The sequence below is a fragment of the Perognathus longimembris genome, chromosome 25, assembly GCF_023159225.1.
Source record: "Perognathus longimembris pacificus isolate PPM17 chromosome 25, ASM2315922v1, whole genome shotgun sequence".
Lineage (NCBI taxonomy): Eukaryota > Metazoa > Chordata > Mammalia > Rodentia > Heteromyidae > Perognathus > Perognathus longimembris.
In genome coordinates this window covers 14,348,862-14,363,468 of record NC_063185.1, presented here as the reverse complement: position 1 = coordinate 14,363,468, position 14,607 = coordinate 14,348,862, and the positions used below count along the sequence as shown (strand labels likewise).

Here is a 14,607-nt window from a genome sequence, read left to right as displayed (position 1 = left end):
TTCAAACTTGGCAGCGTTTTGCTACTTATACCCCTTGTTGTCTAACTTGTGGAGATTCAGCGCCAGCAGGTGGAAGAGAACATAAATGAATAATAATCGAGAGGGCAAAGGGTCAGGACAATGTAAAAGTCTCAGCGTCAGTGGATTGGAAGTGGCTTGTGTCTTCCATCCCGAATCAGCAGGCTTAGTCATGTGTGATGGAGGCAGGCAGGAGAGATGGGTTGGATCTGGGCGAGGCTGTAGTAGCATGGCTCAGAGTCCCTGGGAGAGATTGTCTCACCTCCTTCTGGGTTGCCTGCAAATTTCTACACCGACTGGTTAAAAACATTTGAAATCTCCCAGTATTCGTGGTTGCTTCCTCTGATTACTCTGGCTTTTGCAGGCTGGTGCCCTAATGGTTTAAGCAGGGTGACAACTTAAAAGATTTTTCAAACCTTTTCCCAGTCACAAAATCCACACAGACCAAAGGCCAACCAAGTCTGCTCTCTGCAGCAGCTACGGCAGTTTCTGAGACATGGAAGGGGAAGACACCAGTGCTACCCCAATGCAAACCTATGGCCACCAAACACAACTTTGATGCTTTTACGTATTTTACAGACACTTGTGCACAAGCTTTGGGGCGTGCTTAAATTTTTTTTTAATTGGCCATATAAATTTTCTGGAATTCCAGTGGCAAAATGACATTATTTTGCCCATATTTTAGAACCACATGGTCAGTTAGAAAACAAAAAAACTTTTTCAGCAAACAAAAATTTTCACAGATTATACAGCAAGGAAACGGAGAAGCCACATTTTGAGAAACCATTTCAGCTCCAATGGGGAGCTGAAGTGGGATGCTATGACCAGAGAAGGGCCAGGAGACGGAAGACAGGACACAAACAGAACACAGAACACAGGGCTTGGCATAATAGCAGCAGAGCTGGTCAGACTCTTAACAAGGCCACAGCAAGATACCTTCAACTTTGAATACTTGAATCGCAAGGCAGCAGTTACAGAGTTCAGGGGGATAGGGTTACTGGGAGCTTGAGTTTCCATATCCCCGCCCAGCCTCTAGGAATTCAGCACGCCCATTACCTGGGAGGGGGGAGATAGGACTCCACCTCCAAGAGTTTTGGGTACCTTTATGCCAACCAAGATGGCGCTTGTTAAAACCAATTCTGTTGTCCACCACGTGGTCAGTGCTAGAGAAAACTTAGGATTTAGCCAACAACAAGCAGAATTTAACAGAATCTCCAAGCTTAACAAACATCAATAATGGGGCTGGGCTGGGAGTATGGCCCTAGTGGCAAGAGAGCTTGCCTCATATACATGAGGCCCTGGGTTCAATTCCCCAGCACCACATATATAGAAAACGGCCAGAAGTGGTGCTGTGGCTCAAGTGGCAGAGTGCTAGCCTTGAGCAAAAGGAAGCCAGGGACAGTGCTCAGGCCCTGAGTTCAAGTCCCAGGACTAGCCAAAAAAAAGAAACCACAAAGCATCAATAACAAGGACAGAAAGCCTTTCCTTTGTGTCTTTCAAATCAGATGTTAAACAAACATTGGTACCTTTTGAAGCTGGTACCAGCCCATCCTATATCAGAGGTGGGCAGGCAGGCAGAGTTTAGAGAGAGAGGCAGAAAGAGAGAATTCTATCTTCCCAAGCGCTCATAGAAGTTATGTAAGCCCTGTAAAATATCAGGGGCCCAGTGTTCCATGAAGGGGCCACATGGAGTTCCAAATTTGAGGTCAGATTTGATTGCATGAGGCTTAAGATTGGGCTCAAACGAGCAGCTTTTCTGAAGCATTTTAGACTGTGCCTCACTCTGAGTGAGTAGCGGAGCTGAACTAGAGCTACCCACCAGCATCCCAGTGGGACTCTGTTCAGTTGACTCCAAAATGGAGTCGACTGTGAGGGAATAAACAGCAAATTGGAGTCGTCAACTGCAATTGCTGATTCCCTTGACCTAGCCTGGTGGCTTATGGTCTCCTGGAGTGGGGCTTGGAACTTGGCACCAAGATTTTGGTCAGTGTGGCCCAGTGGCCTTACGGAAAATAAGATCCAAGCCCCCAGCTAATGATCACTCACCCTGGATGGAGGTTCAAGTCCATTGTTGTGGTGGATGGAAGTAGAGTGTTTGGTCAGGAGAAAGTTACCTCGGTGGTCCTCTAGGTGGGCTTAGGACAGCAGAATAGGTCCTGTAGGCAGCTTGGACCCCCCAGAAATGGGGGAGCAAATCCATTAGGGAACCTATCCCAGGTTCAACATCAAAGAAAGGATATGTCCCATGGGGCTGGGGCTATGGCCTAGGGAAGGGAAAGAAAAACAGGGTGGGGCTGGGAATATGGCCTAGTGGCAAGAGTGCTTGCCTCGTATACATGAAGCCCTGGGTTCGATTCCCCAGCACCACATATATAGAAAACGGCCAGAAGTGGCGCTGTGGCTCAAGTGGCAGAGTGCTAGCCTTGAGCAAAAGGAAGCCAGGGACAGTACTCAGGCCCTGAGTTCAAGGCCCAGGGCTGGCCACAAAAAAAAAAAAAAAAAGGCTATGTCCCAGCCATCCCAAGGGACCATGTGGAGATAGTCACAGACAGGAGATGATTTATAGGGTTTATTAGTGGGGCCATATCTCCCACTGGAGAGGGAGCAACATGGCATCTGCACCTTATCCAAGTGGCAGCTTCTCTGGGGCTCTAGCGGAAGTAGGTAGGTCTTAATGGTGAGTGGGAGTGGCCCATTATAGTTCTAGGGCAGGGAGTTACATCTGGGTGGATCTGGGGGCTAATGGGAGGAGCTGAGAACCTAAGGCTGGGGAAATACTAACAAGTTTACCCCATCTTCAGAAAAATGTGCCAAAGGCTGTGATAATATCTTAGTTTGACACTTTTTCCATCTTTGTCTTTGCAACCTAAATCTGTGCTACTATAAATAAGCTGTGTCCCTAGGTTTGTTCTAGTAAAATTAAGCATACTTAATGTAATGATAGCAGCAATTACACTCTTATTTTTCTCCCAGCCAAGACTTTTAAAATACAGTTTTCAATTGTATTAACCAATAGTAGTCTTAGATTCTATCACTCAAAGCTTTAGTTTTAGCATTTATTAAGGTATTAATTGTAATATCAATATATTTAGAGCAGAATGTCATCTTTTAGGGAATCTAGAGCAACAGCAAAGCTGAGGTCAACTGCCATAAGGATGAGCACCAAAGAAGCTGTATTTGGGACAAAAAAGAAATCAAGATAAGGTAGACCCTAAGTAGAGAAAGAGCTGGCCCAGGGGAAGTGGGTGGTAGGTTGTAGTGGATTGCATATCTCTAAGGGCAAAGAGTAGGTAGCTACATTTTTGAAGTGAAAGCCATGAAAGGCATATGGGAAATATTGATGATTGGAGCTCAACTAGTATTTTCCCTCTGAATATACAACTTTTCATTGACTTAACTAGCAAAATACTTTAACGTTAGTAAGTTTGGGCTAAGAGTGTGTTCAGTGGTTGTGTACTTATTTATTGTGTGTGAGAATCTGAGTTCAATTCCTAGCACAGAATTTTTTTGTTTTGTTTTGTTTTTGTTGCCAGTTCTGGGGCATGGACTCAGGGCCTGAGCACTGTCCCTGGCTTCTTTTTGCTCAAGGCTAGCACTCTACCTCACCACTTCTTTTTTTTTTTTTTAATTTTTTTTTTTTTATTAATTGGACATAAATTTTTTTTACAAGGTGTTGTGCAAAGAGGGTGCAGTTACATAGTAGGGCAGTGTGTACATTTCTTATGATATCTTACAACCTGTTTTTCTATCCCTTGTCTAGGTCAGGTTGACATATATGCAATATACAATGTATCAAGAACATATACAGTATTCACAGACTTGGTCTCTACTGTCTCTCCGTCTCCCTTTGTTAACAGTCATATATCAGGGAGATCATGCCCCTTTGTTTTCTGGCAGCACCACTTCTGGCTTTTTTCGATATACATGTGGTGCTGAGGAATGGAACCCAGGGCTTCATGTATAAGAGGGGAGCACTTTACCACTAGGCCACCTTCCCAGCCCCGCACAGCATTTTTTTTAAAGAATGTTGTTTAGATAGAGGAGTGAGTTTTAACATTTTAGAATAGTGTTTTTCCCCTCTACTTACAGAAGATGCTGTGATAATAGTTGAAAAACCTACTGCAAAATCCCCACCTTGAGTACCTATGCCTGTTATTATTTGGAAATAAAAAGAGGCTCTTCAATTGGAGTATCAACTGACAAAATATGTTCAGAGAATTTAATTTTTCTTCTTATTTTATGTAAAAATTGTGTTTCTCCTCATAGCAACATGAACCGTGAAGACCGGAATGTGCTGCGCATGAAAGAACGGGAAAGGCGGAATCAGGAAATTCAGCAGGGTGAAGACGCCTTTCCACCCAGTTCCCCTCTATTTGCTGAGCCATACAAAGTTGTAAGTTGTCCTTTGAAAGATGTTTTTCCCCATCTATGTGACCCTTTTACTTTTAAAATGTTTTAAACTTGGTTTTTAATGTTAGAAAGTTATTACAAAAACCACTTTTCTTTTTTGTAAATAGAACATACTTTTTTTCAGAAGTAATAAAATGCATATAGGAAAATATTCAAAATGTATTATGGCTTGAAGAATTTTTATCACACAACCTCACCTAATCAGTATTCATATCAGAAAAAAGAGCATTACCCACTAGATGTCCTTTTTTTTTTTTTTTTTTTGGCCAGTTCTGGGGCTTGAACTCAGGGCCTGAGCACTATCCCTGACTTCTTTTTACTCAAGGCTAGCAGCACTCTACCACTTGAGCCACAGCGCCACTTCCAGCGTTTTCTGTATATGTGGTGCTGAGGAATCAAATGCAGGACTTCATGTATACGAGACACGCACTGTACCACTAGGCTATATTCCCAGCCCTAGGTGTCCTTCTTGAATTCCCATCACATTTCTGTCCTGTACTCTATAAAAATATGGCTGGGCACTGATGGCTCACGCCTGTAATCCTAGCTATTCAGGGAGCTGAGATATGAGGATCCCAGTTTAAAGCCCGCTGGGGCAAGAAAGTTCATGTGACTTTTAAATTGACCACCAGAAAACTGGAAGTAGAGCTGTGGCTCAAAGTGGTAGAGTGCTAGCCTTGAGCAGAAAAGCTTAGGGACAGTGCTTGGGTCCTAAGTTCAAGCCCTGTGACCTACAAAAAATTTATATAATATATATGTAAAATATTAATATATAATAATGTATAAGTTATGTATTACATATGTGTGTGTGTATATATATGGCCTGATTTGACTAATTCATTCCATATTCATTGCTAAACATGGGCAGGCATTTTGTCTTTTTTTGTTTTGTTTTGGTTTGGTTTTCTTGGCCAGTCCTGGGCCTGGGACTCAGGGCCTGAGCACCATCCCTGGCTTCTTCCCGCTCAAGGCTAGCTCTCTGCCACCTGAGCCACAGCGCCCCTTCTGGCCGTTTTCCATATATGTGGTGCTGGGGAATCGAACCAAGAGCTTCATGTGTAGGAGGCAAGCACTCTTGCCACTAGGCCATATTCCCAGCCCCGCATTTTGTCTTTTGAGTCTTGAATTAAGTCAACATTTGTCAGTACACACTCTGCTGTTTCCCAGGTGTGCTTTAGTTATCAAAGAATGACATCAAAGATGATTTTCATAGATCATTTTGTTTTCCCCTACTTCTTGCCATTCTACTTATTTAATTTGCTAAGTTTCATTGACTATTAGTGTGTTTGAATAAATGTGTTATCAGCATATTTGGTTCTTTTTTGATTATCATAGGACTAAATTCTCTTGATTTTCTAATGTATTCAGTGCTTAACTGTCAAAAGTTATATTAGCTTATTGTCAGAAATGGTAAATAAAGGGGCTGGGGATATGGCCTAGTGGCAAGAGAGCTTGCCTCGTATACCTGAGGCCCTGGGTTCGATTCCCCAGCAACACATATAGAGAAAAAAACGGCCAGAAGTGGCGCTGTGGCTCAAGTGGCAGAGTGCTAGCCTTGAGCAAAAAGGAAGCCAGGGACAGTGCTCAGGCCCTGAGTCCAAGGCCCAGGACTGGCAAAAAAAAAAAAAAAAAATGGTAAATTAAGTCAATTATTAGGTTTTTTTATTGCCAATACTTGGGCTTGAACTCTGGGCTTTCAGGCTCACTCAGCTCTTTCATTCATAGCTGATTCTCTATCACTGGAGCTATATTTCTACTTCTGGCTTTTTGCTGGTTAATTGGAGATAATTTGCCTGTTTAGGCTAGTTTCAAACTGTAATCCTCAGACCTGAGCCCTCTGAAAAAGCTAGGCATGAACAACTGGTACCCAGATCAGTTGCTGTTTTTATTATTATCATTTTACTTGATTTGAAATTACAATGTCCACCAAAAAGTACTACCTATCATGTCTTGTAGCTTTAGTGGCAAAAGATATTTTTTCTAACTCTTATTTTGACTTTGGATTTCATTTCAGCTGTTCTTAATATTTTAAAGGTGTATATCATGTGTAATAGATGAAGTACTGTGTATTACAGTTATAAGTATAAAATTTAAAGTGCTACTAGACTTTTTCCTGATGAAATATTAAAAGTAACAATATATCCTCAGTTATCCCATGAAGGTTTTTTGTTTTTGTTTTTGGCCAGTCCTGGGGCTTGGACTCAGGGCCTGAGCACTGTCCCTGGCTTCTTTTTGCTCAAGGCTAGCACTCTGCCACTTGAGCCACAGCGCCACTTCTGGCCGTTTTCTGTATATGTGGTGCTGAGGAATCAAACCCAGGGCCTCATGTATACGAGGCAAGCACTCTTGCCACTAGGCCATATCCCCAGCCCATCCCATGAAGTTTTGATGCTTATAGAAACCATTTATAATGGTTTCTTACATAGTATATGTGAATATAACACCTTGGATTAGGGATTCAATTAGAGATTAAAGGCATATTGATTTTTAAAAAATCAAATTTTCTCCAGAATTTTTGTATCATGCTACCTTTTATTTGAAATTATACTATAATGAGTTGGATTTGTTTTCTAATCCTATTGTTATCTATAAGTAGTTGTGTATTTGCTTATCTTTTTTAATAGGATCAAACAGATTTTCAAACAACCAAAAGGCATTTATATTTGCCAGTCCTAAAATAAAGAGAGTAGTTTGTTCTTAATTTCTTTCTCTCTTTCTCTCTCTTTCTTTCTTATTCTTTTTTTTTTTTGGTCAGAGGCCTTGAACTCAGGACCTGTGTGCTGTACCTGAACTTTTTCACTCAAGGCTAGCTAGCACTCTACCACTTTGAGCCAAAGCACCACTTCCAGTTTTCTGGTGGTTAATTGGAGATAAGAGTCTCATGGACTTTACTACCTGGGCTGGTTTTGAACCTCAATCCTCAGATTTCAGCCTCCTGAATTGCTAGGATTACAGGGATGAGCTGCCAGAGCCTGGCTCTTGATTTCTTTTTAATATACACAGTAAGCTATCTTCCGTGTATATGAATGAAAGTCCTACAGTGAATAGACATATTGGTCCTCTTCATTATCCTTATTATTTGAAACTTAGCTCATTGATTTTAGAAATTAATTTTTGGTTAATAGCTAATTTGAAACCTTATCAATTAATTTTCAAGGCTTAATTTATTGTTTGGCTTTTTTTAGTTTTTTTGAGACAGAATCTCACTTTGTAACTCAAGCTAGCCTTGAGCCTGCTGTGTAGCTGAGGCTACTCTCAAATTCTAATGTCTAAGTCCTCCTGATTCCCAAGATGTAGAATTTTATACATGCTAGCCTATACCACTACTCTTGGTAGCTTCTGACTCTTAACTGATGAATCACAGAAACAGAAGGAATTGAATTTTTTTCAAGATGATTATGTATTGCTTGATTTCACTAAATTTTTGTTTCTATTCCTTACAAGATGTGAAATATTTTCATTAATTACTAAAATGTGAATGTTGGCTAATCTTCTGGCCTGGAACTTAATCATAAAAGGGCAGATTTTTTTTCTGTTTCTCAAAAGCCCCTTTTGTCTGCTGTTCCTGTATGCTTACTGGTTAAGATTTTTTTTACCCATTTTTTCTTCTTAAATTCATTTTACGTATTTCCCAGTGTCCTACAAGAGTATTTGTATTTTAGCATGATTATTTTCAGACACTTGAGTGGATTTATTTTCACTATGAAAATCATATATTTGAGAGCTGGGAGTATAGCTTACTGGCTCTAGGTTTAGTCCCAGCACCATCAACAACAACAATGCAAGCACATAGAACACATTTGGATTTTGTTAACTTTAAGATGTGAGGTGAAGCCTCTCTTTGGAAAGATCTTTCCCATTTGGAAGTTAGAAAATCATCTTTTTTTTTTTCTTTTTTGCCAGTCCTGGGCCTTGAACTCAGGGCCTGAGCAACTGCCCCTGTTCTTTTTGCTCAAGGCTAGCACTCTGCCACTTGAGCCACAGCGCCACTTCTGGCCATTTTCTGTATATATGGTGCTGAGAAATTGAACCCAGGGCTTCATGTATACGAGGCAAGCACTCTTGGCCACACTTCCTAGCCCAGAAAATCATCTTTAGAAGTATTTTTTATTTCTGATTATACTAACAATGTTATTTTATATCTTTTATAGACTAGCAAAGAAGACAAATTATCAAGTCGTATTCAGAGTATGCTTGGAAACTACGATGAAATGAAGGATTTCATAGGAGACAGATCTATACCAAAGCTTGTTGCAATTCCCAAGCCTACAGTACCACCAACAGGAGATGAGAAATCAAACCCAAATTTCTTCGAACAGAGACATGGAAGTTCTCATCAGAGTAGTAAATGGACTCCAGTAGGACCTGCACCCAGCACTTCTCAGTCTCAGAAACGGTCTTCAGGCTTACAGAGTGGACACAGTAGCCAGCGTGCCAGTGCAGGTGGTAGCAGCAGCACTAATAGTAGTGGCCAGAGGCATGACCGTGACTCATATAGCAGTAGCCGGAAGAAAGGCCAGCATGGATCAGACCACTCCAAGTCACGATCTTCGAGCCCTGGGAAAACCCAGGCAGTTTCTTCACTAAGCTCTAGTCATTCCAGGTCTCACGGGAATGATCACCATAGCAAGGAACATCAGCGTTCCAAGTCTCCTCGGGACCCTGATGCCAATTGGGATTCTCCTTCCCGTGTACCCTTTTCCAGTGGGCAGCACTCAAATCAGTCTTTCCCACCATCACTAATGTCAAAGTCCAGTTCGATGCTACAGAAACCCACTGCTTATGTTCGTCCCATGGATGGACAGGAGTCCATGGAACCCAAGCTGTCCTCTGAGCACTACAGCAGCCAGTCCCATGGTAACAGCATGACTGAGCTGAAGTCTAGCAGCAAAGCACATCTCACCAAGCTGAAGATACCTTCCCAACCACTGGATGTAAGTCACATATTTAGACCTTTCTAACATTGCGACTATATGAAATAATTGGCCATGAAATTCTGAGTAAACTTGCAACCACCTTTTGCCCTTAATAGTAAGGAGTACAAAGTTTAAAGGTAAAAAATAAACAAAACTTTAGTTGTCTCCCAAGTGGATCCATAGAATTGTAAGCTTCCCCATTGGGAAACAGAATAAGTCATTGATGGTTTTTGAATATGCAAATGATAAATCCATTATAAATAAAAGATAAAAGTGTGGTCCACCAATATCTTAGATTTCCCATATTGATTTTATAGAATAATACACTTTGTTTCCTTTTGTTTAAAAAGAAGATTAATGTATCTTTTTTTTTTTTGGCTAGTCCTAGGCTTGGACTCAGGGCCTGAGCACTGTCCCTGGCTTCTTTGTGCTCAAGGCTACTGCTCTGCCACTTGAGCCACAGCGCCCCTTCTGGCCATTTTCTATATATGTGGTGCTGGGGAATCGAACCCAGGGCTTCATGTATACGAGGCAAGCACTCTTGCCACTAGGTCATATTCCCAGCCCAATTTATCTGTTCTTATAGTAACATTCACAAGTAAGATACAAGTCATGGTTCATGGTGGTAAATGGTGAGACTTTTGAGTCTTTGAAGGTGGTAATGTTGTGTAGTTTGGATGCTATCATTCTTTTCTCTGATTATGCTTAAAGGATGGAGACAGTTGTAAAAGTACACGTGAAGTATGACATTTAAAATAGCCAAAGAAATGAGATAATCTTTTTTGAATAAGCAAAATTATGGATCTTATTGTGGCATTTCATTGATATACGAATTTTTATCTTTTGATGTAGTTTGTGCAATAAAATATTAAACAGTAATAGCAGCAGCCACAAATCATAGCTCATAGCTCAAGTGGTGAGAGAAAGGACTTAAGGATATTTAAACTACTGCTTTGAGAACACTTAAGAATCCTTCCTGTGGCCTTGTGGCCTTAGAAAACTCTGTTATGTTTATTGTCTAATTACTCCCCAGAGAATAGTAAATGGTAATTTGTTCTTTCTTTAAACAGTACCATCTTAAGGGTGAAGACTTCAGCTTCCTGATTCCCATTTGTGCCTTAAAATAGGCACTTTACCTTTTGTGATTTGAGAAAGACTATGTAAAATGTTTGTTGTGTTCAAAATCAGTCATCTTTTCAGTAATGCTCATATTACACTGCTCGTTAATGTGAAATACTAACTCAGTATCTTGATAGATTTTGCATGTGATTAAACTTGTGAATATTTTTATAAGCTACTAACATGAAAATTATATTAAAATATTAAATTTGGGTTTAAGAAATGTAATTTTTTTAAAAAAGAGATAAACATGTTTCCTGGGCTATATGGTTTGGTGATTCAGATTTTCTAGTACTTAAAAAATTTGTGTTTAAGGAAACCCGTCCAAATATTCTAAATAGTGTTCTGATTTAGGGTAGTATTGTCATAAATACTTCTTTAAAGTTTACAATCTTTCTACTTACGTTTTAAAATGGTGTAGTAAATACTTAAAATCTAATAAGTTACTCCAAATCTAATGTGGGCTTTTTCCCCTCCCCTCTTTCTTAAGGCATCATCAGCTTCTGGTGATGTGAGCTGTGTGGATGAAATTCTTAAAGTAAGTGTTAAAAGAATAATTTCAGTGTTTTAATTTATGATGCTCTCGCATCATAATTACCCTTCTTGGATCCATTGCTGCTTCGTGGCCATTCTCTCTGCCTTTTCTAGTCACCTGACAATGACCCATCATCTTTTGCTTGCTTGAAATCTTGCGGAAAATGTTCATTCTGTTTGTTTTGCTGAGAGGCTCAGGTGGGGTGTTTATTGGCTCTATTGTGCTTATTTACCAATTTGTATAATATTTGTTGTCCTTTACTATTGTAGACAGTAAATATAGTTTGGTATTCTGAAAAAAAAAAAACAACAATTGCTGATCTTATACATGTACTTCACAAAGGATCCAAAGCAATGCATTGTTTATGTGTGTATTACATACAAATAATTGACTTTTTCCTTAGCTTCCAAATCCCATGATTTGTATATTTGCCTTCACAGGTTTGACTTTGTTTTTAAGTAAAACAAATTCCAGTCTTGACAGTTTACTTTGAAAAGAGGAAGAAGTCAAATATAGTGCACTTCCTCAGACTCAACCATTTAATAATCTGAAGTACTAAAGAAGCTCAACAGTTACTAGTCAAATTATGTCAAAAATAGCTTACTTTGTTATTTGTCTGTACATGATGTTCAAATTGTACAATAATTTGAGTACTTACATTTTGAGTCTTCACTGGATACATTTAAAATCTACACATGACAAAAAAAGAACATTCTTCTATTGGAAAAAGGCAAAGTCTAATGAATTAGTGAGTTGCAATGACTGCATCTTGCTATTAGGAGAAAACTATCAGTCACCATTTTTTTGTGAGCTGAATTGTTTTTGTTTGTACTTGAATTTCACTATGGATTCCTTTGTGACCTACCTGCTTTAAATGCTTTCATCCTTTGCTTTCCCATTCTTTAGCTCACTAAAATCTTCTTTTACCTGCCATTTTGTTGAAGTTGCTTCTCTAAGGTCATTATCTTTTTCTTCATCTAGGTGTTTGAGTCCTTTTTGTTGTTGTTGTTGTTGTAACTGCCTGCTGTTTTAGACTTAAATTTTTTCCTGCTGGAAATAAATTGAAGTAGGTTTGACTGTTGTTATGCTGCATTGTTTTTATGTCCCCATCTGCTTTTCTGGTCTCTCTGCCTGTTTGTAATCCTTGTGGCTTCTCTTAAAAGTGGGTGCATTCTATTCACCTCTGCTCTTTTCTTTCTGCCCTCTGGTCTGCCTTTTCTACCATCTTTGGCTTTATCTGTTAGACGGCTATTCAGTATTTCTCTGTTGCTTTGGTCTCTTTTGGGTCTTGGTTTATGTCTCTTAATTGCTTCTTACCTGGGTTCTTATTTTAATTTCTCTGCTTCTTTTGACTCAATATGTCTAAAGCCATATTGAAATCAATTTTTCTACTAGTAATGTCATTCCCCATGAGTATAAGTGTAGGATTCTCATTATGTCTAATTTCTTCCTGTGTTATATTTTATCACAAAACTAGGTGTGGACTTGGAAATTTCTATTCTTTTCTTTCCATTTCCGCCACCTTGAGCTTCAGTACTTTTAATTAAGAGTCTTCACTTTTTTCTGTCTGCAGACTCTCTTGGCTCATTTGTTTTGCACATTGTTTTCAGATTCTTCAGTCCCTGTCTTCAAAACTTTTTTTTCTTAGTATTTTTTAGTGGCACCCTAAGACCACTATTCTAAGAAAGAATGGTGTCCATATTTAACACTCAGACCCTCCACAGACCAGTCCTAGCCTTTCTTCCCACTGATGTCCACTTTTGCCAAGCTGATTTAATTAAGCCTTACACACTTTCTTGTTATTTTACTTCCTTATGTAAGTTTCCTTGGAGTGTTTCTTCTTGTTCTCCAGTTTCTTCTTCTAGATTGTTTTTCTTTGATACCTAATAAAATCCTTCCCCCGTATTAGACATATTAATAACTCTTTCTTTGAATCGGCAACCTTCAAACTTTAGGTGTCATGCATATGAAGGCTAAGGAGTCTTTCCCCTGAATCCTCAGCAATGCATGGAATTTTAGTACTTAAAAGATATTCTTGTGTTTATTTCTTTGATCTTACCATTTTTTCCATATTTTATACATACAAGGCTTGACACAAAGCCTGTTTTAGATGCTGTGTCACTTGGTGATAAATTAGCAATTGAGAGTATTTTAATATTTCAGAGATAAAATGCTAATACCAAAAATCCAAGGTATATTAGGTTCTGTTTTCTTTCTCCTTCCCTATCTGTGGTATACCAGGAACTGCAGGTCTATTTCTCTTAATCTTTTTTTTTTTTTTTTTTTGGTCATGCCACTTGAACTCTGGGCCTAGGCAGTGCCACTGAGCAATTTTGCTCAAGTCTAATGCTCTATCACTTTGAGTCAAGTGCCACTTTGGGTTTTCTGATGTTAATTAAATGGAGATAAGAGTCTTGCAGACTTTGCTGCCTGGGCTGGCTTTGAACTGTGATCTTCAGATCTCAACCTCCTGAGAAGCTAGGATTTTAGGCATGAGCCATCACTGACACCTGGCTTCTTTATTTTTTCTCCGTATTTTTAACTTTTAAACAATGTGTAGTTCTAGGAACCCCATGATGAAAGATCTAATTTGAAACGGATACATATTTATGGGAATTTTTGATGTATCAATTAAAAGCATGCTAATTCAGCACCCTGTTATATGTCAAGCACTGGGGATACAGTTATGGTAATGATTATAGTTGAGCTGACCTTCTAGAGCAGGATGTAAGAAATAGTAAGAACAGGGCTGGGGATATGGCCTAGTGGCAAGAGTGCTTGCCTCCTATACATGAGGCCCTTGGTTCAATTCCCCAGCACCACATATACAGAAAATGGCCAGAAGTGGTGCTGTGGCTCAAGTGGCAGAGTGCTAGCCTTGAGCAAAAAGAAGCCAGGGACAGTGCTCAGGCCCTGAGTCCAAGCCCCAGGACTGGCCAAAAAAAAAAAAAAAGAAAGAAAGAAATAGTAAGAACATTGGATAAAGAACATGTTAGTGATTATTTTAAGAGGTTCTAGTAGGGACTATATCAAGTGCCCTGTTTCTTCCCTCTTCCAAATGTAGTCAATGTTAATTATCCCCCCAGAGACTGTGTATGCATTTACTAGGACACAGATTATGATTGGTGTTAATTACTTAACAGTACACTGGTTATCATCTCATGTCAGTTCACATTTTTATTTTAATGTCTGTTTGGCGTTTCATTGTATGAATGTCTGCTAATTTAATACTGTACTGTTGGATACTTGTTTTTCCCCCCATTTTTCAAATGTGAGCCCCTGGAATGTGTGTTCTAATTGTGTGGTTGTAGCTATAGGATGAATTCCTAGATAAGCTACCACCTTTAACAATACATTCCCTCCTTGTTCTAAGTCTTATATCATTCTTTCCCCTGCTCTTTAATATATACTTTTTTATCTTATTCAAACCTCACTTGGACATATTTAGCATAATTAGAAGACATTGAATGAAGTCATACTTAGGGTTTTGCTTGTCTGCTTTCCTCCTTATGTGCTTCTGGAATCTTTTCTGGTTTTCCCATGTGACCATATTTTCCTCCCAGCTCATGGGCTATGTTGTCAGATTTCTTAGGATGAAATTTTTAGTAA

At 39.4% G+C, this 14,607-nt stretch overlaps 1 protein-coding gene across 4 annotated transcripts in view; it reads left to right on the top strand.

The window, feature by feature from the left end:
- Window positions 1-14,607, top strand: part of Aff4 (AF4/FMR2 family member 4) — a 56,014-nt gene that overhangs the window by 16,218 nt on the left and 25,189 nt on the right. For all 4 annotated transcript variants that reach the window (XM_048334396.1, XM_048334398.1, XM_048334397.1 and 1 more), the window contains exons 2-4: window positions 4,285-4,411; window positions 8,580-9,362; window positions 10,954-11,001. In XM_048334396.1, coding sequence (XP_048190353.1) covers window positions 4,289-4,411; window positions 8,580-9,362; window positions 10,954-11,001 — 954 coding nt within the window. In that variant the 5' untranslated portion in view covers window positions 4,285-4,288. The remainder of the gene's footprint in view (window positions 1-4,284; window positions 4,412-8,579; window positions 9,363-10,953; window positions 11,002-14,607) is intronic.